At 44.9% G+C, this 26,393-nt stretch overlaps 1 protein-coding gene across 2 annotated transcripts in view; it reads right to left on the bottom strand.

Annotated features, from left to right (window-relative positions):
* DHX8 (DEAH-box helicase 8) overlaps nucleotides 1-18,687 on the bottom strand; it is a 30,423-nt gene extending 11,736 nt beyond the window's left edge. The window contains exons 1-17 of one of the 2 annotated variants that reach the window (XM_036071306.2): nucleotides 18,465-18,594; nucleotides 15,420-15,480; nucleotides 14,139-14,224; nucleotides 13,336-13,408; nucleotides 12,854-12,939; nucleotides 11,877-11,986; nucleotides 11,116-11,487; nucleotides 10,494-10,638; nucleotides 10,194-10,397; nucleotides 9,464-9,551; nucleotides 7,501-7,598; nucleotides 6,460-6,607; nucleotides 5,264-5,445; nucleotides 3,249-3,443; nucleotides 2,756-2,941; nucleotides 2,427-2,637; nucleotides 1,858-2,039 (exon numbers count right to left, since the gene is read on the bottom strand). In XM_036071306.2, the coding sequence (XP_035927199.1) occupies nucleotides 1,858-2,039; nucleotides 2,427-2,637; nucleotides 2,756-2,941; nucleotides 3,249-3,443; nucleotides 5,264-5,445; nucleotides 6,460-6,607; nucleotides 7,501-7,598; nucleotides 9,464-9,551; nucleotides 10,194-10,397; nucleotides 10,494-10,638; nucleotides 11,116-11,487; nucleotides 11,877-11,986; nucleotides 12,854-12,939; nucleotides 13,336-13,369 (2,241 nt within the window). In that variant the 5' untranslated portion in view covers nucleotides 13,370-13,408; nucleotides 14,139-14,224; nucleotides 15,420-15,480; nucleotides 18,465-18,594. Of the gene's footprint in view, nucleotides 1-1,857; nucleotides 2,040-2,426; nucleotides 2,638-2,755; nucleotides 2,942-3,248; nucleotides 3,444-5,263; nucleotides 5,446-6,459; nucleotides 6,608-7,500; nucleotides 7,599-9,463; nucleotides 9,552-10,193; nucleotides 10,398-10,493; nucleotides 10,639-11,115; nucleotides 11,488-11,876; nucleotides 11,987-12,853; nucleotides 12,940-13,335; nucleotides 13,409-14,138; nucleotides 14,225-15,419; nucleotides 15,481-18,464 lie in introns of both variants that reach the window. The other variant, XM_036071305.2, reaches the window with a different exon arrangement.
* Between the last annotated feature and the right edge of the window lie 7,706 nt (nucleotides 18,688-26,393).

Raw genomic sequence — 26,393 nt, 5'->3', positions numbered from 1 at the left:
TCGGCAGAGGAATTTCATGGTTTGTGTGTATGCAGCAGTACGTGTGATCTAGAAGATTATTGGTCTCGGCTTGGCACTGCCACTGTTCTTCCACCCAGAGGTTCAGCTAATAAAACACAATCGCTTGGAAAAATCATTGTGAGGAAGCACCAGAACATCCCACCTTGTGCCAGCATCTCACTGGCCCTGAAAGACTTCCACCTGCCACAGCGCTGCAGAGCCCTCTTAAAAAGTCCATGGGGCGCCTGCGTGGCTCAGTCGGTTGAGTGTCTGCCTTCAGCTCAGGTCATGATCCTGGGGTCCTGGGATCAAGCCCCGCATCAGGCTCCCTGCTCAGTGGGGAGTCTGCTTCTCCCTCTCACTCTCCCTCTGTGCGCTCTCTCTCTCTCAAATAAACAAAATCTTTAAAAAATATTAAAAAAAAGAAGTCCAATCATCAGGAAGAGAACAGAGGAGGAATCGCCATCCTTCCCCTCCCCAAAGCTCTTCCTCCTCCATGTTTCCCTCCTCGGTACCCTCTTCCATCCAGCTGTCCAAGCCAGAAAACTGGGAGTCATTCCTGACTTCTCCTTGCCCTTCTCCCCTGCACCTCCAGGCACCCGTTATGGCTCGTCCATTCTAACGCTTCAGTGTTATTCAAATTCATCTGTCTTCCATTCCTAGGTATGTACTCAAGAGAAATGAAAACATATGTCCGCACAGAAACTTGTAAACAAATGCTCATAATGGCATTACACATAATAGCTAAAATGTGGAAACAACCCGAATATCCAACAACTAGTGAATGGAAAAACAAAAATGTGGTACATCCACATTCTGGATGTAGAATATCATTCTATGATAGGATACTGTGCGGCAATAAAAAAAAAAAAAAAAGCACTGATACATGCTACAATGTGGATGAAACTTGGAAACATGCTAAGTGAAAGAAACAAGTCACCAAGAACCGCATATTATATTACTCCATTCATATGAACGAAGTCATATGAATAGAGTCTTATTCCATCCAGAATAAGCAAATCCAGAAATATAGAAAGTAGATTAGTGGTTTCCAGGGACTGAGCAGAGGAGTGAATGGGGGTGATTGTTAAGGGGTACCGGGTTTTGTTTGGAGGTCATGAAATTATTCTAAAATTAACTCTAGTGATTAATGGTTATGATTAATTACCATCAGTAATGACAATTAATGGTCAAACGATTCTGTGAATATACCAAAAGCCACACAATTGTATGTTTTAAAGGGATGAATTGTATGGTATGTAAATTATATCTCAGTCAGGCTGTTATTTAAAAAAACCCAACTGTCTCCTCTCCCACTGTCTCATATGCACACCCACGCAGTGAGCTCCAGCTGCTAGGACACAGCCTCCTGAGACGGCCACACTCTCTTGTCCTGAGGCTATCACAGGCTGTCCTCTCAGAATGCTCATCCTCCTGCCCTTCTTGCCTAGAGAACAGCCACGTGCTCTTCAGGATGAGCTCAGATCCTTACTTCCTCTAAGAATTCTGGGCAAGGGGCTCCCCCTCGGGGTATCCACAGCCCCAGCAGCTCTTTCACACCATACGTTCAAAGCCTGTCTACCGGTGGGTGCCCCACAGCAGAGAGGCCTGGCCTCACTCCACAGCCCTGGTGTGTACCCCGAAGCCTGGTAGATGCTCAGTATCTGTCCAATATAGGAGAGGGTGAGGAGCTGGGGCCACATACAAGATCCTTATTCCTTAACAAACTGGTTGGACTGTTTTCTAAGACATAAAAAAACAAAGCTCGCGTGCACCTTAGGCAATCCCTGTTAGGGCCAGGTGCACACGCCGCGTGGTTCCAGAGCACACGGGAGCTTCATCCCTGCCCGCTGTTACCTTTCTGCTGCCAGGTGGAGCCGGGTCAAAGATTCGGGTCTGCATCTCACTGGGAAGAGCAGAGTACACTGGCAGGATGATCAGCTCTGGAACATCCGGTCCCAGGGATTTCATTCTTTCATAGAGGATCTCACAAGCGGTATCGATCTCCTCCTGACCAGTCAGGAAGACCAGGATATCACCTAAGAAGAGAACATTGACGTCCTGTGTGTGTGCTCCATAGAAGGCCACAGTGACATGAAAAGAATGCCAAATGATGAAAGACACACTCCTATTCCGACCTCTAATAAATCAAGTGGTTTTCATCTGTCCATTTTTATTTTGGTTTTTCATTTTTAGCGTGTTCTTATTTTCAATATTTTTTGACTTTTAAAAATTTGTGTCTATGTTTATTTGTGTGTGTGTCTACGTTTAAATAGATGCATTTAAACCCTGCCACTGCTTCGAACATGCAAGACTTAGGCTTACAGAGAGACCAATATTTAAAAGGCATTTTTTTAAAAGATGAGAGAAAATCGAGCCACGGCAAGACTTTTGGCCTAAGAGGGGAAAATGCTCTTTCCTCCCACCTGGTGGTTCTGTTAAGTGGATCTGCATGACGGTGATCAAGCTGGCGTCCAGATAATCTGTCTCAGGTTCCTTTGTGTACAGTATTTCCACTGGGTATGTTCGACCTGGGATGGTGAAGATGGGCGCTTCATAGAAGTACTGAGAAAACTTCACTGCATCCAGTGTGGCTGAGGTGACAATCAGTTTCATGTCCTGCCGTTTCTGAACCGTCTAAAAGGGAAACGCAACGTGGATAAGAAGGACTAAAGCGAAAAGGCACAGGGACTCAGATCCGATCCCAGGACTCAGTCCCCAACAGTGGAAGGGTCACCAAAGAGCACCTAGTTACCTTCTTCAACAATCCGAAGAGCACGTCAGTGTGAATGGTTCTCTCGTGCGCCTCGTCCAACATGATGATTGCATACTGTGTGAGGTCAGGGTCAATCAGGCACTCCCGAAGCAGCATCCCGTCTGTCATGTACTTGATCACTGTCTCTGGGCTGGTGCAGTCCTCAAATCGAATGGTGTAGCCCACCTAAAGCAGAAGCGAAGCTGAAAACCTCAGACACAAACCTCGCCTTTCTGCAATCACCAGGCAAGACTTCAGCCCGGTCAGAACGTTATCTGCAATCTTAACAGGTAAGAATTTGACCAAAATGTGCAGTGATTGCCTCAAGTAAAATCTGCCTTGGACTTGAAAATAGATCAATGATGACAACGAGATCCCTCTCCCCCTCAGGAGAAACCTAAAGGAAGATAGCACCATTCCCATTTTACAGATAGGGATCCGGGCCTGTACGCTCTCTTCCGGCATTTCCAGAACAGCTTCATTACCCACTTACCTCTTGGCCCAAGCAACAACCAAACTCCTCTGACACTCTTTTGGCCACCGACATGGCTGCTACTCTTCTGGGCTGGGTACATCCGATCTTGCCCCGGGACGTGTAGCCTGCCTCCGCCAGGTACTGGGTGATCTGCGTTGTCTTCCCAGATCCTGTCTCTCCAATAACAATCAGGATTTGATTGTCATGGACAGCCTGAAAGCAAGAGTATAAATACAGTCATTAAAAATTTTCCACACACTGGGGCGCCTGGGTGGCTCAGTCAGTTAAGCGTCTGCCTTCAGCTCAGGTCATGATCCCAGGGTCCTGGGATGGAGCCCCGCATCAGGCTCCCTGCTCAGCGGGAAGCCTGCTTCTCCCTCTCCCACTCCCCTTGCTTGTATTCCCTCTCTCGCTGTGTCTCTCTCTGTCAAATAAATAAATAAAATCTTAAAAAAAAAAATTCCCACACATTACTCTGGAAGAAAATAATTAATGTTTACATTCTAACATTAAAGAAGAAAAAGGGGATACAATTATAAACGTATGGTAGGATTACAACCAGAGTCTAAGTTATTTTTAATCGTGCGTAGAAAAAAATATTAATGGTGATTTTCTATGGGCGATGCTCTTTCTTATTTGAACTGCATGTATAATTTAAATTAAAAACTTGAAACTTTATGAGTATTCTTTTTTTGACTCTTTTTTTTTTTTAAAGATTTTATTTATCCATTTATTAGAGAGCGAGCGAGAGAGAAATAGCATGAGAGGGGAGAGGGTCAGAGGGAGAAGCAGGCTCCCCGCTGAGCCGGGAGCCCAATGTGGGACTCGATCCCAGGACCCCGGGATCATGACCTGAGCCGAAGGCAGTCGCTTAACCAACTGAGCCACCCAGGCGCCCTCAACACTATTTTTTAAAATTTTATTGGTTTTCTTAAATTCATAAGAACATTAAGGTTGATGCTAAAAGCATAAACTACCAACCAGATATCCCTGATTTTACATACATATTTTTTAAGTACTATATGCACACTGTTAAAAAATTCAACAGTAAATAAAAAAGGCATATAAAGTGTTCCTGGCGCGCCTGGGTGGCTTAGTCGGTTAAGCATCTGCCTTCGGCTCAGGTCATGATCCCAGGGTTCCGGGATCGAGCCCCAAAACGGGCTCCCCGCTCAATGCCACTGCCAAATCTCCAATACCTCACCCCAGAAGTCACCTTATTTCTACAGCGTTTATAACAGCAAAGGATTGCCATCAACCTATATGTCTATTAATACAGGACTAGTGAAACAAGCCAGAGCACTTCCACAAAACAGAGCATCAAAAAAAAAGGAAGATTTTCTGAGCTATATCACTAAGGGGAAAATGCAAGATGCAGAACACATGCACGATATGCTGCCATCTAGAAACACATAGTAGACATAAAACGTGTAACGTTTATGCATGCACGTACAGATGTATTTGTACTTGCTTGTGTATGTTTGACATAACACTGAAAGGCTTCACTAAGAGCTAGTAAACTCGGTTGCCTAGGGAAAGTTTGCTGGTCTTCAAATCCAATCTCCAAAAAATGGAAAAAAGTACCTGCAGCAAAGTCTTGCCCATATGGGATCCCTGGCCAAGCACCCCCATCTCTCTTACTGGCCAGAGATGCTTCTCTGCGCCACACAACACTCGGAACCGCTCCAGGGGCCCCTCGGTCAAACAGGTTTATCTCCTCTTTGGAGAAAAAAAAATGTAGGGGCCCCTGGCTGGCTCAGTCAGCGGAACATGCAACTCTTGATCTCAGGATCATGAGTTCGAGCCCCACACCAGGATATTTATTTACATAAATAAACCTAAAAAAATGTATAGACTAATATATATATATATTTTAAAGTACTTGGATATGTTCTGTTTTTTTCCTATCCTCTCTGGAAAAGCCACTTCAAGTGTACACATAGCCGTCCAGCTAATTTCAATTCAAACATGTCATCCTTCTTTTAGAAAACATCGCTACTCCCGCACCAATACATCATAAAGGGGCTTCTCACCTGGACCAGCTGCTCCTTCAGTTTGTAGATGGGCAGGCTCTCTCTCTGCTCAATGATTGACATCTGGGTCTTTTTCCCGTAAGAAGCTTTGTTGCCCCCAAAGGCATGCTTCTTCCACTCGGGAATGTCATTGGGCATCATCCCAATACCCCTCATATTGGCAGCAATCTGCCTGCCTTCCGCTGCAAAGGAAAACAGGCGACTTAGTATTATCCTCAAGCTACCTCGGTGCCCCTGCCCCCAACATTCAACAAATCCCATTTCCCCAGTTGATCCCTCCTGTCTGCTACCTCTGTGTTCAAGCCACCATCCTCTCTCCTCTGTTAGAAAAGCCTCCTAAGTCAGCTCAGGTGTCTACGCTTGCCCCATCCGATCCATTCTGCAGGGCACCCTCAACAATCCCTTGGAAATGCAACTCTGATCATGCCCTTCCCGTTTAGACCCTGGCAGCATCTACCAGTGGACTCTAGAATTGAGCCCCAATTCCTAAGTCCTGGCCACCCCACCTCATCCCCACCACTCAGCTCACCACTCCAGTCTAGCCACACAGGCCTACTTTCCACCTCACAGCCCCAGCCCAGGACACACGCCCCAAGCTCACCTCATCCCCTCTGACAGACAAAGTCCTATTTATCCTTCAGGTCTCAACTTTCTCAGGGAAGTGACCCATATTACCTGTATTTCTTCACACAGCACTGGTCATGATGTGGTTAGTTAGCTGGTAACTATGTCATTAATTTTCATTTTCCCCACTAAACTGTAAGCCTCGTAAGAGAAGGGATCACGTCTACTTACTTCACAGTGTGCCTCAAGCTCCCCAGTTGCCTCACACAAATTACTAAGCACTTGTTGTGACTGTATCTGGCAGTTACTTAACATTGACTATACAAAGAATTATGTGAAAAAAGAGGCTTCAAAGCTGTATTATCTTTAGCATAAAAAATTCTTGGGGCGCCAGACTGGCTCAGTCGGTAGAGTGTGCGACTCTTGACCTTAGGGTTGTGAGTTCAAGCCCTACACTGGGTGTGGAGACTGCTTAAAAATAAAATAAAATAAAAATAAAAAAGAATTTTTTTTTTTTTTTTTTAAAGTAAGCTCTACGCCCAACATGGAGCTGAGATCAAGAGTCAGATGCTTAACCCACTGAAGGCTCAGATTGTTTTTGAACAGTCCACATGCCCCTCCCAGGGTCTTACCATCAGGCAGAGGATCAACCCAGTGTTTGTTGAGCCCCATGGGAATAGAATCCATCTCTGCTTCCCGCTGGGCCTGCTTGAGTTCCCGCCTTTCTTTGGCTAAGGCACTCTGCATCATTGCTGCTTGGGAGAGGGAACCATCCGGGTTCTAGTGCAACAGAGGACAAACAGCATTAGAATGAGATCTCAGCATGCAGTAAATGTCCAGGAAATAAAATGTAGAGGTTAAGCCCCTTGAATCTAAGAAATGAGACCCCCCTGGAAGGACATTCATCTCAATGTACTAAACTACATTGAAGGAACTGGGGCTGCTGGCTTGAAGATGAGAACCCCAAGAGAGATGGGACACACAAGAAAGGGGTAAGACTTCTGTATGGTCCCAAGAACTAAAATTAGGACCAACATGGCTGTCTCGGTAAGAGAGATTTCGGCTCCGCCTAAAGAAGAGCTAATGATCAGATCCCTCTGAAGATGGAATGGGTCTCCTTAAGGGCTGGCGAATTCCCTGTCACCAACAAGGTCAAGCAGACAGAAAACCACAGGGGAGGAATGCTGCAGAAGGGTACGTGAGTGAATTACAAGCACTGTATGGGTGACTGGACTGGAAGACCTTTAAAATACCCTCTTCCAAACCTCAAAAGGTATAACTTTCCATGAGTTCTTCTCTTCACAGCCCTGCCATCCACAGCACCCAGTGCTATAGCTTTCTGCTGAGGGCCAGCCCCAACTGGTCAAGTGAGCCCTTCAAAACTGCCTTGGAATCTGCAAGGGCAGTAATAGTAGATCAAGCTCTCCTATTTCCTCCTTTCTTCCCAAAATAGAGCAGAATGAGAGCAAAAGAATTAAAAAGGCAAAAGTAACAAAACCAAGTCAATCACCCTTTAAAACAAAAACATTCTAGACCCTGACCAACAGTCAATACTATCTTCCAGCCTGAGTTCTGCTTCCACAAATGTAATAGCCTGCTCTGAGAAATTAACTGAACAGTTAAGAAAAGAAATTCACTCTGCACACCCAGGTTAGAGGCCCATCATTGCTCACCTTAACAATTTTAATAGGGCTCATGTCCATGCTTTGCTTGGTGTGCCCTCTCAGGAATGGAGGCTCTTCCTCAACCAGTTCGATCTCAAGATCTTCATCTAAAAATCCCCCCAAAAGAAGAATTAGAAAAAAAATTGAGAGAGAAATAACCTAATCATTTTCACCAAAACAAATGATTTCCATGGGCACCAGTGATCTTTATCAAAGACAGCTCCCAAGATCAAAAAGCCAGCAATTCAAGTGAAACTCTAATAGAGAGGACTGTTTCTCCTGCCCTCCAGGTACTTCTGGGCATTTATGCTCTGACCGAAGAACTGATCAGAGGAGCTACCTTCAAAAGAAGTTAAGCCTATGGAAAAATGTGGTCTAACATTCTACATGGTCCTAAGGTATTGCCATCCAACTTCATTATGGAGTAACTTAACCCACAACAGACTGGCAAAAAAATTAGGTTGAACAACTGGACATACCAAACGTCCGCAAGGATGTGGAGCAACAGAAGCTCACACTTATGATAGAAGCGTAAATGGGGGGGCGCCTGGTTGGCTCAGTTGGTAGAGCATAAGACTCTTGATCTTGGGGTTGTGAGTTCAAGCCCCACGTTAAATGTAAAGATTACTTAAAAATAAAATCTTAAGGGCGCCTGGGTGGCTCAGCTGGTTAAGCGTCTGCCTTCGGCTCAGGTCATGATCTCAGGGTCGTGAGATTGAGCCCAGTGTCAGGCTCCATGCTCAGGATGGAGTCTGCTTGAGATTCTCCCTCTCCCTCTGCCCCTCCCCACACTCACATTCTCTCTTTCAAAATAAATAAAATCTACAAGTACATTTTTTTTAAGATTTTATTTTTGAGAGAGAGCGTGAGCAGGAGTGGGGGGTAGCGGCAGAGGGAGAAGCAAACTCCCTGCTGAGCGGGGAGCCTAATGTGGGACTCAAACCCAGGATCCTGGGATCATGACCTGAACCGAAGGCAAATGCTTAACCGACTGAGGCACCCATGAGCCCTCAAAATATATAAAATCTTAAAAACAAAAATAAAAACACAGAAACAGCTCATATGCCCATCGAAAGTGAAATGGATAAATTATGGTAAAATTTACATACATTAAACACTACAGAAATGAAAACGAAATACAACTATAAAAATCATCATAGATAAATATCAAAAGAATGATAAAAAAAGGAATTAAGTTCAAAAACCAACTAAACAAGGCAGTGGTTAGGAACAGATACTTAGATATGAAAACGCTAAAAACACCAGGGAAATAATTAACACAAAATTTAGGATGGTGGTTACCCAGAGAAGGAAAGAAGAGCATCTAATCAGAGGGGGACATGTAAGGGTTTCAAAGGTGCAGATAAAATTCCACATAACCTGGATAGTAGGTACATAGTGTTCACTTATTACTGTTATATAAATTTTATGTCCCATTGTTGGATTTCACAATTTTTAAAAACTGTTAATAGGCTGAGTTAAAAGTTGTTTCCATGGCAACTCAGAGGTAATCTAATTGGACCCACGGTCTTTAGAACAATTATTAAGAATATCAGATAAAAAAAAAAAAGAATTATCAGATGAAATTTACTACCCAAAATACAACTCTTTATACCCTGAACACATAACATAGGGGGGCCTGGGTAGGTCAGTCAGTTGTGTCCAACTCTTGGTTTTGGCCCAAGTCATGATCTCAGGGTCGTGAGACTGAGCCCTGAGTTGGGCTCTGTGCTCAGCAGGGAGTCTGCCTGAGATACTCTCGCTCCCTCTGCCCCTCCCCCAACTTGCTCAGCGCGCACCCGCTCTCGCTCCCTCTCTCTCTAAAATAAATACAATCTTAAAAAAAAAAAAGTATCATAACCAAAAAGTACAATATATAAATGTCTGTCAGAAAAATGCATTTTCTGCCTCCATCCTGGAGGAACCTGGTTCTCAGGATCCATGATCCTGCTTGATCCAAGTAGCTAGTTACCTTCTTCATCATCCACTTTAGGGAGAATGCCAGTCTCTTCATCAAAGTCTGGAAACTCTTCTTTGGAAAGGACATTGGCAGCAATCATCTAGTGGAAGGACAGAAGGCAGCACTTTGTAACCTGCTAGGATCGAAACCCTTCCTTTGTAGGAGTTAATACAGAGGTTCCACACAGGAAACCTGGGTTTTTTCCTCTTCTGCCCCGGGACTGCAGGACCTCAAACATCATCTATCCCATCCCTAGGGGGCACAGCATGGTGCCTAAAAGTAGGGCTCAAGGGTCTCACCCCCAGGAAGTGTTACCTGCTCCTTCCCAGGTTTCCCCAGCACTGTGCACATTCCCGGTTTTGCAACATCCAACTGTGACAATGATGTTTCCATTGTCTCCTCCACTGGACTTTGAGTTCCTCAGGAGTAAGGAACCACGATACATTCACCTCTGTAGCCCTAGCATCTACTCAGTGCCTGGTGCCCCGTGGCTCTGATGTGCACTGACGAGTGGTGAAAACAAGAGCCCAAGCACTTCCTTTAATCCCCACAATGCCCCCACTGGCCCTGTTTCACAGATGAGGGCACTGAGGCACAAAGAAGTCAAGTAGCTTGGCTCAAGATCACACAGCTAGTAAGCGGCCAGAAATCACCCCAGGCCACTGAGCTCCAGGGCTCACCCTCCTAACTAGTATGACATATGCAGAATGACTGTGTGGCCACAATGGCAAATGGCCCCAACCTGTTTGATCTCCCACTTCTCCGGATCAGAGATGCGGGTAAGGCGCTTGCGCTCCAGTGAATCATCCTCTACTTCAGGGGCACTGACGAGGGAGAGGTGAGTAGGTCTGTCCGGATTCCTCATGGAGGTCTCCTCATTGGTCTCCCCAACAAGATTTCGTCGTCGATTGGGGTTTAGATCTTCTCCAGTCTCTTGATCCACATCCTAAAGCACATATAAAATATAGGAACTAACTCATTCTCTGTCCTCTTATGTTTCCTTGGCCATCAGATGCAGAAACAGACTGGATATCTCACCTACCTTCATGCTCAGACTGGTCTTGGTCCCAGTGAATGACAGTACTTTGACCTTCACCCTCTGGCCTTTGCTCACCACATCAGCCACATTGGCCACACGGCCTTCTCGACGGAGCTCAGAGATGTGCACCAGGCCTTCCCACCGCTTCCTAAGGGAAAGTCACACACATCTGCAGCATGCCTAAAGTACTTTTCCCCAACCGATTTCCACCCTTGCTGGAACTCAACAATAGGAAGTGGTCTTAAATACAAAAACTTGAGAGAAAAGTACCAAGAAGGTGGTCAAAAAATAAAATAGTGGGGCGCCTGGGTGGTACAGTCAGTTAAGTGTCTGACTCTGTTTTGGTTCAAGTTGTGATCTCAGGGTTGTGAGATCGAGCCCGGCACTGGGCTCCACACTGAGCATGGAGTCTGCTTGTCCCTCTCCCTCTACTACTCCCCCCACCCCTGCGCATTCTGTCAAATAAATAAAATCTTAAAGAAAAAAAAAAAGTCAAACTCTAACAACCTGATATGGTTGATTTGATTAAAACGGCATTAATTATAACTTTTTAGAATGTGAAAATCCCCAATGTTAAGAGAAATTCTGCCCATCACAGGTGTGAAAGAAGAGTACCAGCCATTACCTTAATCCCTCCAGCTGCACAAAGCATCCAAACTGCATGATGCTGGTAACTTTGCCATTGTAAATGTCTCCGATGGCGGGCTCTTCTGGAGGAGGGCGGTCCACATGCTTATCCCGCCATCTGTCCAGATTCCTCTCCCCATACTTGTCCCGGTCCTTCCTGTCTTTGGGGGGACTCTGACTTCTGCTCCTTGACCGATACCTAGACTTCCCTTTATTCCTCTCCCGGGTCCTGGAACGTGACCGGGAGCGGGACCGGTGTCTCCTCTTGTGGTCTCTATCACGGTCTCGGTCTCGGTCTCGGTCCCGCTCTCGGTCACGTTCTCGGTCCCGGTCGCGGCTCCGGCTCCGCTTCTTCTTCTTCGTCTTGTCCCTAACAAAGCAACAAACACCTGTTTGAAAAAGAAACCAGCCCAATTTCATCTCTGCATCCCCAAGCACCCAGCACAGCTCCACACACGTCAGGTGCCTACTAAGCGTCAAAGTGAATTAGAGTTTCTCTAACTGTGGCACCCCTGTAGGCCAATAAAGGATGAGGTCACAAACATATTCAGGCTCCTTCGATCCAGACTTCTATCTTACGGACAACTTAGCATTGGCTGCGTCAATACTCTTTGCAGGGAGCAATGAAGTAGATCTAACGATGTGGTACATGGCCAGTCTAGATTCTGTAAACTTGCCCAAAATTTTGCTTAGTGGGTCCACAAAATTCAACTATCACAGTACCCTAAACCTCCAAAGGCTAAGACGCTAAGAACAAACCGGTGCTCAGCATCTCTCTGCTTCTCCTGGCCCGCTGCACTGGGCATCAAGGCCTCCAGTTCCTTCAGGACATCCACAGCGACTTTCACATCATCCTCATCCAGCATGGTCTGTAACAGCAGCGGCCGGCAGAGTCAGGAGAGGGGGGGGAAATCATGTGAGAATCTGCACTCCAGATCCATCTACATCACTCCACCCCGAGATCACTGACCACTTTATGTGAAGGAAGCAGAAGCAGGTGGAGATTTCGAGCACAATTTGAGAGAGAGGCAGAAGGAATGAGCAAAGGCTCACTACTACATTTGGCAAATTCCCTTTGTCCTTCATACAAGCCTACCGAGGGCAATCAGCCTAACCACCCTTCCTGTGAAAGCATCCAAGTGATGATTATAAATAGAAAATAGATGTTAAGGGGTGCCTGGGTGGCTCAGTCGGTTAAGCGTCTGCCTTCGGCTCAGGTCATGATCTCAGGGTCCTGGGATCAAGCCCAGAATCAAGCCCTGCTTGGCAGGGAGTCTGCTTCTCCCTCTCCCTCTGCCCCTCCCCCTGCTTGTGCACTCTCAGGCGCACGTGCTCTCTCTCCCTCTCTTTCTCTCCATCTCAAATAAATAAAATCTTTTAAAAAATAAATAAATAAAAATAGAAACACTTAAAAAATTAGACCTTCTAACATGTAATAGAGCAAAAAAATCTAATTTCACGTATCAGGTCTATCTGTTCTAGAGCTATTTCATACTTATTTCATATCCCTAATCACTGCTCCCCACAATTCTCAATCCCATTTCCCTCAAACACCATTCTCTGAACTGTAATACTATTCTATGCATAGTGCATACTCAGAGAGTGATCCAACACTTTTAATTCAAAAAATATATTACAATGAACACAAACTTAAAACTAGGAACTGATGAGACAAAAGGGACAGGGATGGGGGAAACACCCAGTTATAGTAGACATTCCCAAAATGGTATCAGTACCCGGACAGAAGGGTTGTCTGGCTGGCAAAGGACTGGGAAGAGTTCCTTCAGCTTTTCTTTTCCAGTTTTGGGTTTAACAACTGGATCTTGTTTCATCAAAGAGCATAAAGGGGTTAAAAAAAGAAAACGATATATTTAAGATTTTTAAAAAAACCTCAATATCAGATTTGCATCAAACTAAAAACTGAATATGGCATTTTTCTATAAATTACTCACATATTACTATAAACATAATTTAATTTCCTAAAAATAACACGATGACAAAACCCTCGACAAACTATCTGGTCATGTGGTGGAGGGTGTGTTGGGGGGAAACATCAGAATTCACTTGGTTAGTTATGTCTTATGAGTTTAATTTTAAGTCATTTGTAAAACTTTACTAGATTGTGTACTTGGCTCAGGACAGGGAAAGAACACAATTTACAGGATGCTCACACTCTAAACCGTTCTGGAGGCTAAGCGCAGACAGACACTCTACTCACCTTTGCTAGTAGAAGGCTTTGCTGGAGGCCGCATCGTTTGTATGAGGCGCAGCAAGTTACTAATAAGAGAATCCTTTGAAAAGAAACAGAACAAAAATTATCAGCCCCTGAATTATTGCTTAAAAACACTGGTTTTAGGGGCACCTAGATGGCACTGTCCGTTGAGCATCTGACTCTTGGTTTTGGCTCAAGGTCATGAGATTGAGCCCCATGTCGGGCTCCATGCTCAGCTTAGGGTTAAGATTCTCTCCCTCTGCCTCCCCGCCACATACACATGCGCTTTCTCTCTCTCTCACTCTCTCTAAAATAAATACATCTTAAAAAAAGAAAAAAACTAAGAAAAGGTGGTTGTATACCTGAATGGAGCTAATTGGAACAAATGAAGCACACAGTATGAATTTGATGGGCATGAACCTAGCAAAATAGCTTCAGAGAAAGCTGATATTTAGGACTCTTTGGGGGGAAAAGTAATTTAGTTCCATTCAACCATTTTTATTTTCCACTGTTTAGAATTACTTTCAAAACCTAGACTCTTTTGTTTTTGACTTCGGATTCAGAGAACAAGAATATAAACACTCATAAAGACTTAATGATGGAAATCCTGCCCCATTTTCCTAGAAAGGTATCGCAGGAAATCCGGTTATATCACCACTGCTCAGTGGCATGAAAACATTACACACTTAATGGTTTCTTTGATTGGTATGTACAAATTATCTCCTTTCTCCATCAAAATCCTATGTGAAATCCTATCAAAATTTCAGTAGTGACATTAAAACAAAACAGGGGTCTCCAGGTACACATACCGTGAATTCGGCACCATTTTTGACCAGAGAAGCCTTAAAAGTATCAAAGGTGGTATTTTTCTCAGCAAGACTGATCACAAATTCAGCTGCAAAGGAGAAAAGGGATTAAAACTGGAACGGAGACTAGTAAAAAAATCACTTTCAAGTACATTAAAAGCAAAACCAATTAGCCTATCCAACAGTCATAAAACCAAAAGAGCACCATCCAGTGAGAGTAAAGAGAATTTAGAGTACCAAGATTATCCAGGTATGTTCCAGTTAATTTCTAGAAATGCAAAGAAGATATTACTAGAGAATGGCTCACCAGGCCCTTCAGGGCATCAAAGGGAGAAATATCTCCCTTCCTCTCCAGATTATCATACTCTTCTCACGAGACTAGTAGCTGTGCACATTGCCATACAGACTCCAGAGGTAACAATGCCCAAAAGCAAGAGGCCTCTTTCCCCGCCCCTCATGGACGTACACAGTAGGATGCTTTCTACAGTTTCAGGAAGGTCAGACCCAATCCATCCACGGGAGTCAGGCAGCTGCTGGGTGGTACAGTCTCCAAGTTGATCAAAGACTCACTTGCCCCCCCAAATTTTTCTCTACAAACATGCCCAGTGTTTGAAATGTCTAATATTAGAGCTATTTATTAAATAAGAGACTTACAGAAGAAAAGTGCATTTTATGAGGGGCTGAGATAATAAGCCTCACGCTGTAAAGAAAATGGTAATGATTTCATCCTGATTTTAAACCTAAAACATAACAATAATAGCACGGGGGCACCTGGGTGGCTCAGTCATTGGGCATCTGCCTTCGGCTCAGGTCATGATCCCAGGGTCCTGGGATCCAGCCCCACATCAGGCTCCCTGCTCCACGGGAAGCTGGCTTCTCCCTCTCCCACTCCCCCTGCTTGTGTTCCCTCTCTCGCTATGTCTGTCAAATAAATAAAATCTTTAAAAAAAAAAAAACAACAAATAATAATAGCATGGAGGATCTGGATAACTAACATAAACTAGTGCCACCATACCGATTCCAAGCTGGCATTTGCCTTTACCTTTTCGATGACATTAAGTAAAAGCCAAATGCCATGGGGCTACATGGACACAGCTTATGCATAACAATGCCAACGGTTAAGGCTCTGTGACCACCTGCCACATGCCCAGCGAACACTATGCTAAGTGCTTCACGTGAGTTATCCCCAGGATCCTCACAACAACCCTCATTGGTAGGTACCATTATTGTCCTTTTTTTTTTTTTTGCAGATGAGGAGGCTAAGGGTTGGAGATGCTGACCTACCCAATAATAACTGGTGGAGCCAGGATTGGAACCCAGGAAATCTGACTTCTGAGCCCACATTCTGTAGAGAAATGTGGAGGGAAAAGTAAGTCACGTGGTGCTAGGCATGCAAAGCTCTAGAGACTATTCCAAAGCAATCAGCAGCATATTCACACTGCAGCTGTCATTAATCAGGTTTTTTTTTTTTTTAATTTTCAGAATTATATGGGGGCATCATTAAATTAACTGAACTATCAAGATTTTTTTTTTTTTTTAAGTGAGCTCTACACCCAATGTGGGGCTGGAACTCACGATCCGGAGATCAAGAGTCACATGCTTTACCAACTGAGCTAGCCAGGTGCCCCAAAGATGAATTAGTAGTTAAAAACAAGTTCAGTGCTGAAAACAGGAAAAATAATGACACTGATTTAAGTGATAATACATCAGGGTGCTTGGGTGGCTCATTCGGTTAACTGTCTTGACTCTTGATTTCAGCTCAGGTCATGATATCGGGGTGGTGAGATCGAGCCCTGCGTCAGGCTCTGCGTTGGGTGTGGAGTCTGCTTAAGATTCTCTCCCTCTGTCCCTCCCCACCCATCTCCCAAAAAAAAAAAATAATAATAATAATACATTAAGGCCAAAATCAAAAGAATCAAGTCAATAAATAAAACATAAAAGTAGCAAATATACACTTTTTAGTTATTAAAATCTCTCTGGCAATTTAGTTTCAACAGAACAATACTATCTATCACATTTTTCCAACTTTAGTAACTTTAATGTTACTAGTTTTATAAATCTGTGTTTAACACTGTGATATTGTGATTTATAAGAAGAAATATGTGTTTGGTATTCATCCCCTTTCCAGGCACGGCACTCCTAAAAACCCTTGGAATTTCCAAAGTGTGGAAAGTGAAAAAGGTCTTCTGTTACATTAAGGAGATGACTTGAGGAAAGCTCCTAAATAAGGGTGAGGCTGAGGGCTGGTTGCCAGGGAAACCAACCATGTGTTTACAGGCTGGAACTTTCAACCCCACCCCTGACCTCTGGAGAGGGGAAAAGGGGCTGGAGATTGAGTTCTTTTACCAATGGCCAACGATTTAATCAATTATGCCTTTTTTTTTTTCCAATTATGCCTATTATAACGAAGCCTCCACAAACACCCAAAAGGACTGGGTATGGAGAGCTAGTGGGGAGGTGAACACATGGAGATTTGAGGACAGTGGGGCACTTAGAGAGCCTGGAAGCTCCTCAATCTTTCCCACATACCTTGCCCTATGCATCTCTTCCATCTGGCTGTCCCTGAGTTATATCCTTTTATAATAAACCTGTAATCTAGTAAGTAAAATGTTTCTCTGAGTTCTGGGACCCACTCTAGCAAATTAATCAAACCCAAGGGGGGGGTAGGGTCATTGGAACCTCTGATCTATAGTGACTGGGTCAGCACAAGTTGACAACCTGACCTTGCAAATGGCATCTGAAGTTTGGGGTGGGGCAGTCTTATAGGTCTGAGTCCTTAACCTGTGGGATCCGATGCTATCTCCAGGAAGACAGTGTCAAAACTCAGTTCAATGTAGGATACCAGCTGGTGTCACAGAACTGCTTACCAATACTGGCAAAAACACACATCACAAATGGTGTCAGGGGCGCCTGGCTTAGTCGGAAGAGTGTGCCACTCTTGATCTCAGGTTCGTGAGTTCAAGCCCCACGCTGGCCATAGAAATTAAATAAATATTTTTAATAAATAAATGGTGTCAAAATTACAAACAGAAGAAAACATATTTGTGGTTTATTTGCAAATTAAATGGGGTCTTCAGTTACATATATGCTAGAAAATTATGGAGTTTATACCTCATTTTATTTTTGTATATAACGAGGTTAACATCGTAACGATTTAACTCTGGCTCAGTAAACGTTTGCTGAACGAAGGAACATACAACCCAGATAGCAAACTACAAGATTGTCACTCATTACCATCTAAAAGAGAAGGAGAATGAAGAAAAATGATACAGGACAAGCACATCTTGACTGGGAAGCAAGAAAAAAATGAACTAAAACACACTGGCAGCAGGGCTTCTTCCTAGGTGCAACATGGTCACCCCGAGAAAAACACACCATCCCCATTTCACAGATGAGGAAAACAGCTTCTGGGACATTAGGTATCTTACTCAAGGTCACACATCCAACCTCCCCGACCCCTTCTGTCACATGCCCTTTCCCTTCCATCTCTCCCGTTGATGACTTCCTCTTCATTTAGAAAACAGAACAATTAAATGGAAGTCTCTCCCTCATCGTCCTACCACCAATCCCTAAACCTATCTGCATCTGCGACCACATTCTCTGTCCTCCTTCCTATTAAAATGGATCAAGCATCCCTGTACCTATCAAAGGTCAACCCCTCCACTCATGCTCTTTGATTCCATCCATCTCTTTGCTTTCATAAGGACTCCACCTGCCTGTGGCCTTAGCTCTAGCCCCCTGGCCTTTTTCAGTTCCACGTTTTGGTACATTCTGTCCCCAAACGCCTAAAAAGTGGTTGAGAATAGTTAAAGGCAGACTTCAAAAGACTTGGGATTCCAGATTAGGCTCACACTTGGTATATAATTTTGAGGAGGATTACTTAATTACTCAGAGCCTTGTTTTCTTAATCGAAAAACAGGTAATACTATCTCACAGGGTCGTGCGAAGACCAAGTAAGATGATGTAAGTAAGGCACTGTGCACAGTATCTGCCCTGTCAATAAAGGTCGGCCATCATGATCGTCATTACAATGCGGCTGCGGCTGCGGCTGCTGTCGTTCTTAACGCTGTTTAATTAACCAGGGCGGGGGAAGCAAGGAGCAGGAGCGACAGCCGCTCCGGGTTTCACTGACAGCTCTAGGCAATGGTTTCTAACAGCTCAGCCCCGAGGGTCCTCAGGCGGGGGCCGCGGGTTCCCTGGGCCCAGGTATCTGCGACAGAGAGGGAAAGAGACTCACAGGGACACACGCAGTCAGCCCATCAACCCCATTTCTCCTTCCGCTTCCCTCGACCCCAAGCCCAGAGGCCGCAGGGCCCTCCCCGGGCTTACCCAGATCCTTGTCGTTGATCCCCAGGTGATTGTCCAGCTCGGTGCAAACTTTCGACACTAAAGACAGATACTCGAGTTTGGCGAGTTCTTCCGCGGGGCCTAGGTCTGTGGTGGTGACGGCTCCCGCCAGGGCCACAGCCACCGCCATGCCTACGGCCCCCGCCACCCAGCTCTACGGCCGGCCTTCTGAGCTACTCCGGGCCTGCGCCAGTTTCCACTTCCGGGTCGGCGCACGTCCTTTTTGTTTACAGTAAATTGAAAACTTTAGGAACTTCCCATGACGCAACCGAAGAATCATAGAGATCAGACAGGAAGTGCTTAAGGAAGGGACGGCCGGGTAGGTTACCCTGCACGCCGGCAGCGCCCTCTACAGGACAGCGAGATTCTCAGTCGGCTCTCAGGCCCGGACACGTTCACTTTCAGCGTTCTTCCACCTGCCGTCGGCAGAGGGCGACCGTGGCCTGTGCAAGGGGCGCCAAGGAGGTCACGACCCCCACGCCTCCTGCGCGCCTGCGCTTTGAAAGAGGAACCCGAATTCAAGCCTGGAAAAGGCGAAACTTGCTTTACGGCGGTTCCCTCTCTTCCCGGAGCTTTGCCTCTTCGTGGCTCGTGACTATCTGGAGCGATTCTGTAACAAACCAGTAGGCATGGGGCGCCTGGGTGGCCCAGTCGGCTAAACGTCTGCCTTCGGCTCCGGTCATAATCCTGGGGTCCTGGGGTTGAGCCCCACCTCGGGCTCCCTGCTCGGTGTCCACGATCTCAGTCCAAATCTCTTGAGTTCTCATCCAAACCTCAGGCAGGGATCCTGCTTCTCCCTCTTCCTCTGCTGCTCCCCCTGCTTGTGTTCTCTCTTTCTCTCTCTCTCCCTGTCAAATAAATGAATAAAATCTTAAAAAAAAACAACAACCAGTAGGCGATAGTCTAGTTCTGTTATTAATTCATTTTACAGATAAGGAAACTGACACTCCCACTATCTAAGTGACATTGGGCAAATTAATCTTTGGGGACTTCGTTTTCTTATCTATAAACTGGGATAATGCTCTAACTTGGGCTTGGGTGATGACTAAATAAGATAATTGTGCAAGGAGCCTGACGCATCGTAAACACACTAGGAATGCCGGTTACTATAATCCTAAGCGTGAGATAATGGTCACTGGTAAAATTCATCTGTCAGGTACAGATCCCCTCAGTCTGAGACCCCAGAGAACCAGCTGGCTCGTCTCTTGTGAAAACCGCTTCTCAACTCCGGATTTTCCCGTGCCAACACCCTCAGAACTTGTGCCCCCAAAAAGCAGCTGTGCTGTGAACCTAAGGCCCTAAGCTGGGGTCTCCCAACTTCTATTTCTGGTCTCCATTTTCCTTTGCAACAGCTCTAAGGTGAGGTAAGGATTTTCCCACACTGCACTGTTCTGTGTGATGAATAAGGAATTGAAGGCACCCGGAGTTAGTGGCCCTCCAAGCAAGCAAAAGGGAGGGAATCAGACCCTTTGGCTTTTAGCTTCAGGCTACATTTACACGGCTGCACCTTTGGACTCTGTCCCTCCAACATCTCACCATGGACTAAAAAAATGACAGCGAAACCCCTGGAGCAGTAGCTCTCACTGACTCCAAGAGCTCCATGTTTCCAAGTTCCTAAAGAATCAGTGCTGCACTGATTCTTTTTCCTCGTGAATGGAAAGGAAAATCCTGCTCTTGATTCAACGTGCTCAACTTGCCAGCTTGGAATTAGGATATTAGGGACTTATTCCATTTGACTTCCTTTCTCTGTGCTTCTCTGCTTTCAGAAATTTTATATTCTGCTTTTCTCCAATATTTAACTGGAAGGGGGAAAACATGGAGTTTGTTTTGTCTTAAAAGCGCTGTGGGGGAAAGGGCTATAGAACCACAATGGGTGGTGGTAGCAGCAGTAAGTACTGTAAGAACGCTTAGGATTGGGGAGCCTGGGTGGCTCAGTCAGTTAAGTGCCTGCCTTCAGCTTGGGTCTTGATCCCGGGGTCAAGCCCTCTGCTCCGTGGGAGGTCTGTTTCTCCCCCTCCCCCTGCTCGCGTGTGTGTGCTCCCTCTCTCTCTCTCAAATAAATAAATAAAATCTTCAAAAAAAAAAAAGATTCTCTCTCTCCCTCTGCCACCCCCTCCCCCGTGTGCTCTCTCTCGAAAAAATAAATAAATAAATAAATAAAGTTTAACTTTTACCACTCTTAGGATATTTGGGGATTATTGAACATACATCTCAATAGTAAATATTAACAGCAAAACTTACTAAATTTTATTTACATATACATGTTTTCAAGAGTGCAGGTTTGTTACACAATACACATATTTCCTGTAACACCAAGGAATTTTTTGAAGCCAAAGGAAAAGAAATAAAAGCAAACATACTGGATAACTTCACAGCCCAAACACAGATGCACATGGGATCTTCCTCTCCCCTTAAGAGACCCAGAATCAAATGTAGTCCAAAAGTGGATGCATTCTAATTGTCCTTTGGTTATTATATATATATATTATATTACATATTATATGTAATATTTATAGTGTTATACTAAATATTATATCAGATATGTTTAATTGCCCATTATTATTATATTGCTTTCCTTGGACAGCTTCCATGTGGCCCTTGTAACACAGCCATTGACAGTTACCGGTAAATAATTTACCTTCACCAAAAAATATGTTAAAACAAATAGCCTGTGCTTCATCACCACCCACACCACCACCCATTATGGATAAGGAATGATCTCTCACCACCTTCTTTGTAGTAACAAGGACTTTGCTTTGATGCCTATTCCTAGACTGATATATGTGTTGGGCCCTAACCGCAATCCCCGCATTATTTCTGCTCTGTCCCAGAGACTAGTCACAGCTGCTGGCATTTGGGTAAGAAGTTGGGGAAGGTAGGAAGCAGAGAAGTAGTGAACCTCTTAACAATCCTGGATTGGATGGGGGAGGGCAGAAATCACCTAAGTGTGTGTAGCTGAAAGGTGGCATCCTCAGGGAAGTTGGTGAGAAAAATCACAGGACTTCCTGTCACCAGAACAAAATGGTATTGCTGCAACCAAGACAGCCCTAGCTTTTTCTGCTGGAGTAAAACTCAGATCTTAGGGGAAACACCTCCGCTCTGGAAGGCAAAAATCAGAATGATTTGCTTCTAAGCATGTAACTGCCACTCAGCTATTCATTGTTATTAATGCAGGGGGACTTTAGACAAAATGGCCCCTCCTTCATTGCTCCACTGGGGCCCTGACCCAGCCTAAAGACATCAATGAAAATGGACTAAACCCTTTCATCTGAGATCCTCCCTGACAGGGACAGGACCCCAGAGAAAATGACGGAGTGAAATCCCTCTTTGACTTTTCCCCCAAATTCTTCTCCAGATTTGAATCAATTCATCAAACTACTTTGGACCCGGGCACTTTGGTAGGTTCTGGAAAGGACCCTTAGAGATCTGGAAGGTGGTGGGAAGCCATCAAGGAAGAACTAGAATACTCTAAATGCTGAACTCGTGGCTGGTTGGCAGAGCTGTGTTTACAACTCTGGTCTCTGAGCTGCCTAAACATGAGGGCAGGTGATCGGAAGACAAAAAACAAAGCAGGTCTGCTCCCTGTCATCTGGGGGCAGTTGGGGGAGGGGAGGGGCCAGACCAGGGCCAGGGTCATCTCACAGGACAGTTTCTCCTGCTGCAATCCATTATTTGTCAGCCTTATCTTTTTATGTCCAGGCACAGCCTCAATTTTGCCCTAAATGTCCCTGACCTAAAATTCCCTCTCTTGTTAGGCCATCAACCTACCGTCAGTAATAATGGATATTTTGGTTGCAAATTCCCAAAGCTTTATAGCATTAGGCAAAAAATATTCCTCCTCAACAGGTCTGTCTTTCTTTCTTTCTTTCTTTCTTTCTTTCTTTCTTTCTTTCTTTCTTTCTTTCTTTCTTTCTTTTGTCACAATCAAGTTTCCTCCTTCCTCACTTCCAGGGCTATCTTAAAAATATCAGGAAAAAAGAAAAAAAAAAATCAGACACCCAGACAGCCTTATGAGGTGAACTTTGTAAAAAAGAATTATTCTCCCATCTCCACTTTCTCATCTTCTGTGAGAATGGTAAGGAACTTTCACATATTTATTTATGAGTTAATCACCCTTTAAGTGACCCTGCTTCTTAAACTTAATTTAAGTTGGTTTTCTTTTTTGGGGTGGCTGGGTGTCTCAGTCGTTAAGCGTCTGCCTTCGGCTCAGGTCATGATCCTGGGATTGAGCCCCGCATCGGGCTCCCTGCTCCGTGGAAAGCCTGCTTCTCCCTCTCCCACTCCCCCTGCTTGTGTTCCCTCTCTCGCTGTGTCTCTCTCTGTCAAATAAAGAAATAAAATCTTAAAAAAAAAAAAGTTGGTTTTCTTTTTTTTTAAGTTTATTTATTTATTTTTTAGCAATCTCTACACCCAACATGGGGTTTGAACTCATGACCCCGAGATTAAGAGACACATGCTCTTCAGACTGAGCCAGCCAGGCACCCCTAGGTTGGTTTTTTTTAAAAGGAAATTTTTAAAAGTCAATATTGCAAGTATGGGCAACAAATTGACAAGATACATTACGCTTCTTTTTTCTCTAACGATTTTTGTAGCCTCTGGTTTCTGTTCGAGGTAATTCTTTAGGAACTTCTAAGGCTTTCCTCAGGAAAGATGCAAAAAGCAAGCCCAACCAAGAAGCGTATTGATGGGAAGAGACCAGAATAAAAGAGGGGCCGACGTTCCGTTTGCAAGCCAAACAATGTAAACAGCTGTCCACTTAGTCCCAGACCAAAGATCTGGGTGAATCTGCATGTTCTTGCCACTAACTCAAAAGAAACTGCTGCTCTGGAAACTCCACTTCTTCCAAGTGAAGGAAGATGAGTTTCCAGCATGGCCTCCATCCAAAAGCTGGAGTGTCCCGCAGAGCAAGCCATGCAAGAGTCCTTCCCCGGCTCTCCAGGCCCTGAGCCTCAGGGAGCAGAGCTCTGGTGGGAGCGTAGCTGCTGCCCGCCCCCTCCCCTCCCCCCCATGCCTAGAAGAGCTGCTTCTCCATTTTGGGTTTACAGCAATTATGGTGATTTATGCCTCCAGAGTGAAAATTAGCAATCTGGTGAGGTAACTAAAAATGAATGCATCTCTTCCCGGACTTCACTCCACCCAGCTGAGCCACCCAATAAAACCAGCATATGGGGCAATTAGAGAGCCAAGCTCCTGCTTTCAGACCTCAGCAGAAGGAGGCAGAGTTCCGGGGCCCCGGGTTCCCCTGCCTGGTTCAATAATGATCACAAGTCCTAACAAGCATCCCCTCTGCCCCTCTCTAGTGCCCCTACTCATCTTGTAAACACAAGCCTGTGGGTCCACCTTTCAAAGTCATTTGTTCCAGGTCCCCTGTGTTACCCTCTTTTGTTGCAAACTGGCTGAGAGAGGGGAAGGGGGAAGTAAGGATAAACCTCTCTCACATGGGTATATGTGGGACAAAGATATTTTTTCTTCTTAGTCATATATTTGCCTTGACATGACCCAGGAAGACTGATCTGCCCTAACTTCCACAGCCTACACTCAAATATTGGTGTGAGTGGGGCACCTGGGTGGCTCAGTCGCTTGGACGTCTGACTCTTGATCCCAGTTCAGGTCTTGGTCTCAGGGTTGTGAGCTCAAGCCCCGTTTTGGGCTCCATGCTGTGACCCTTTAGAGTTGGAAGAGATTTAAGAAATAATGTAATCAAACTCATTCTGAGATACTGAGTTAACTGGTCTAAGTATGACCTGGGCATCAGGATTTTGAAAAGCTCCCAGATGAGTCTACTTTGTAGCAAAGTTTGGGAACCACTGCCCTAATCCCCTAATGCAAGGTTTCTCAACCTCAGCACTACTGACATTTGGGGCCAGGATCATTCTTTGTTGTTGGGTGTTTCCTACTCATTGTACGGTGGTTAACAGCATCCTTGGTCTCTCTACCTAGTAGATGCCAAAAGCATCCCCTGCCCCCAGTTGTCACAAATGTTAAAAAATGTCTCCAGAGGGGCACCTGGGTGGCTCAGTTGGTTAAGTGTCTGCCTTCTGCTCAGGTCACAATCTCGGGGTCCTGGGATCGAGCCCCACATCGGGATCTGTGCTCAGCAGGGAGCCTGCTTCTCCCTCTCCCTTTGCCTGCCTGTCTGCCTACTTGTGATCTCTCTCTCTCTAATAAATAAATAAAATCTTTAAAAAAAAAAAACAACCCTCCTTAAGAAGACTCTCCTTAATGTGGCTTTCTCCAATACTGCCCTCTGACTCAGTATGCAAGGACATATTGATATTCAAAACATGTTTACAGAGTGGACCTAGAAGTTGCTCACATGTCTTTTGCTCACCTCCCCTTAACCAATTATCTGCAAGGGAGACAAGAAATGTGACCTTCATGGTGACAGCCATGTCTAGCTAAAAACTGGGGTTCTGATCCTACAGTACTTTCAGGTCCTGTCTTTTTCCCACTTTCCCCACTTCCCCCACTTCCCACTGGCTAGATGTGCAGATGTGGTAGTGTTGAGTCATCTTGGACCATATGAGCAAGGTCATGACCCCGGGGTTGTTGAAGCAAAATGACAAAAGGACCCTGAGTCTCTGACCTCCCAGAGCCACCATACCAGCCCTAGACTGCTTACTCCTGAATTGTTATGTGACAGAGAAAGAAATATACTTCTGGGGAGACTGGCTGGCCACTCTTGAGCATGCAACTCTTGATCTTGGGGTTGTGAGTTCGAGCCCCACATTGGGCATAGAGATTACTTAAAAATAAAATCTTCCAAAAAAACAAAAAATGAAATACACTTCTGTCTGGTTTAAGCTACTATTATTTGGGCATCCCTATTATATCAGCTGAACCTACAACCTTGACAGATTCATTCAAGTTCAACTATCACTTCCCGCAACGCTCAGATCTGTCTCCAGCCACGGCAACTCTCCCAAGCTCTGAGTCCACCACATTTCAGTTACCTACTGGGAGCGGCAGCTGGATATCCAACTAGGATCTTTAACTTGTATCTCTAAACCCTCCACTAACTCGTCCTGCTATTTTTCCTAGTGCTGCTTAAAAGACATCCCATTCTCCACGTTGCTCAGGCTCCAAATCTTAAGGGCACATCTGAGTCATCCCACAGAAGTCCATCCCGAAGCCTTGTACGTGGTCGGCACAAAAAATGTTCCTCAAGTTGAAGGGCTCAAGAAGCTTTGCCCAAAGCCACACGTCTAGTTAGAAATGTTTTGCTAGATGATGGAGATTGCACATTCAGATGATAGACGATTTCCTGCTTTTTTTTATGGGGCTGACAATGTCATGAGGACACGGGCTTCTTAGGAAAGGTAGTGATTTGAGAAATTCTAAACTACAATTTAAATAAGTGTTCTGCCATTTTGAGCCTTTGGCATACCATGCACTATGATTATATCCATGTGTCTGTGTAATACAAGATACAATATCAGCATTTTATGTATTTTCATGGAGGAGATGTGACTCTTCACCCAAACATGCTCATGCCTGCCTAATTCATTGTGGGCCAGGAAGTATTTAGAATACTGAGATATTTTTGAAATTAAGAATCACTGTGGGATCCTCTGGGCCAATTTTAAGCAAATCAGAGGATACCATAGTCAATATTTGAGCCATATGGCCTGCTTTTCCAATTGAATTGTCTGTAGCCAATCCTGTTTATGTGTCCATGATTTTTTTTTTTTTTTTTAAGATTTTATTTTTATTTTTTTGACAGAGAGAGACACAAAGAGAGAGGGAACACAAGCAGGGGGAGTGGGAGAGGGAGAAGCAGGCTTCCAGCCGAGCAGGGAGCCTGATGCGGGGCTTGATCCCAGGACCCTGGGATCATGACCTGAGCCGAAGGCCGACGCCCAACGACTGAGCCACCCAGGCGCCCCAATTTTTTTTTTTGAGCTATAGAAA

Source organism: Halichoerus grypus, chromosome 2 (assembly GCF_964656455.1).
Source record: "Halichoerus grypus chromosome 2, mHalGry1.hap1.1, whole genome shotgun sequence".
Taxonomy (NCBI): Eukaryota; Metazoa; Chordata; class Mammalia; order Carnivora; family Phocidae; genus Halichoerus; species Halichoerus grypus.
This window is presented reverse-complemented; position numbering and strand designations above follow the sequence as displayed.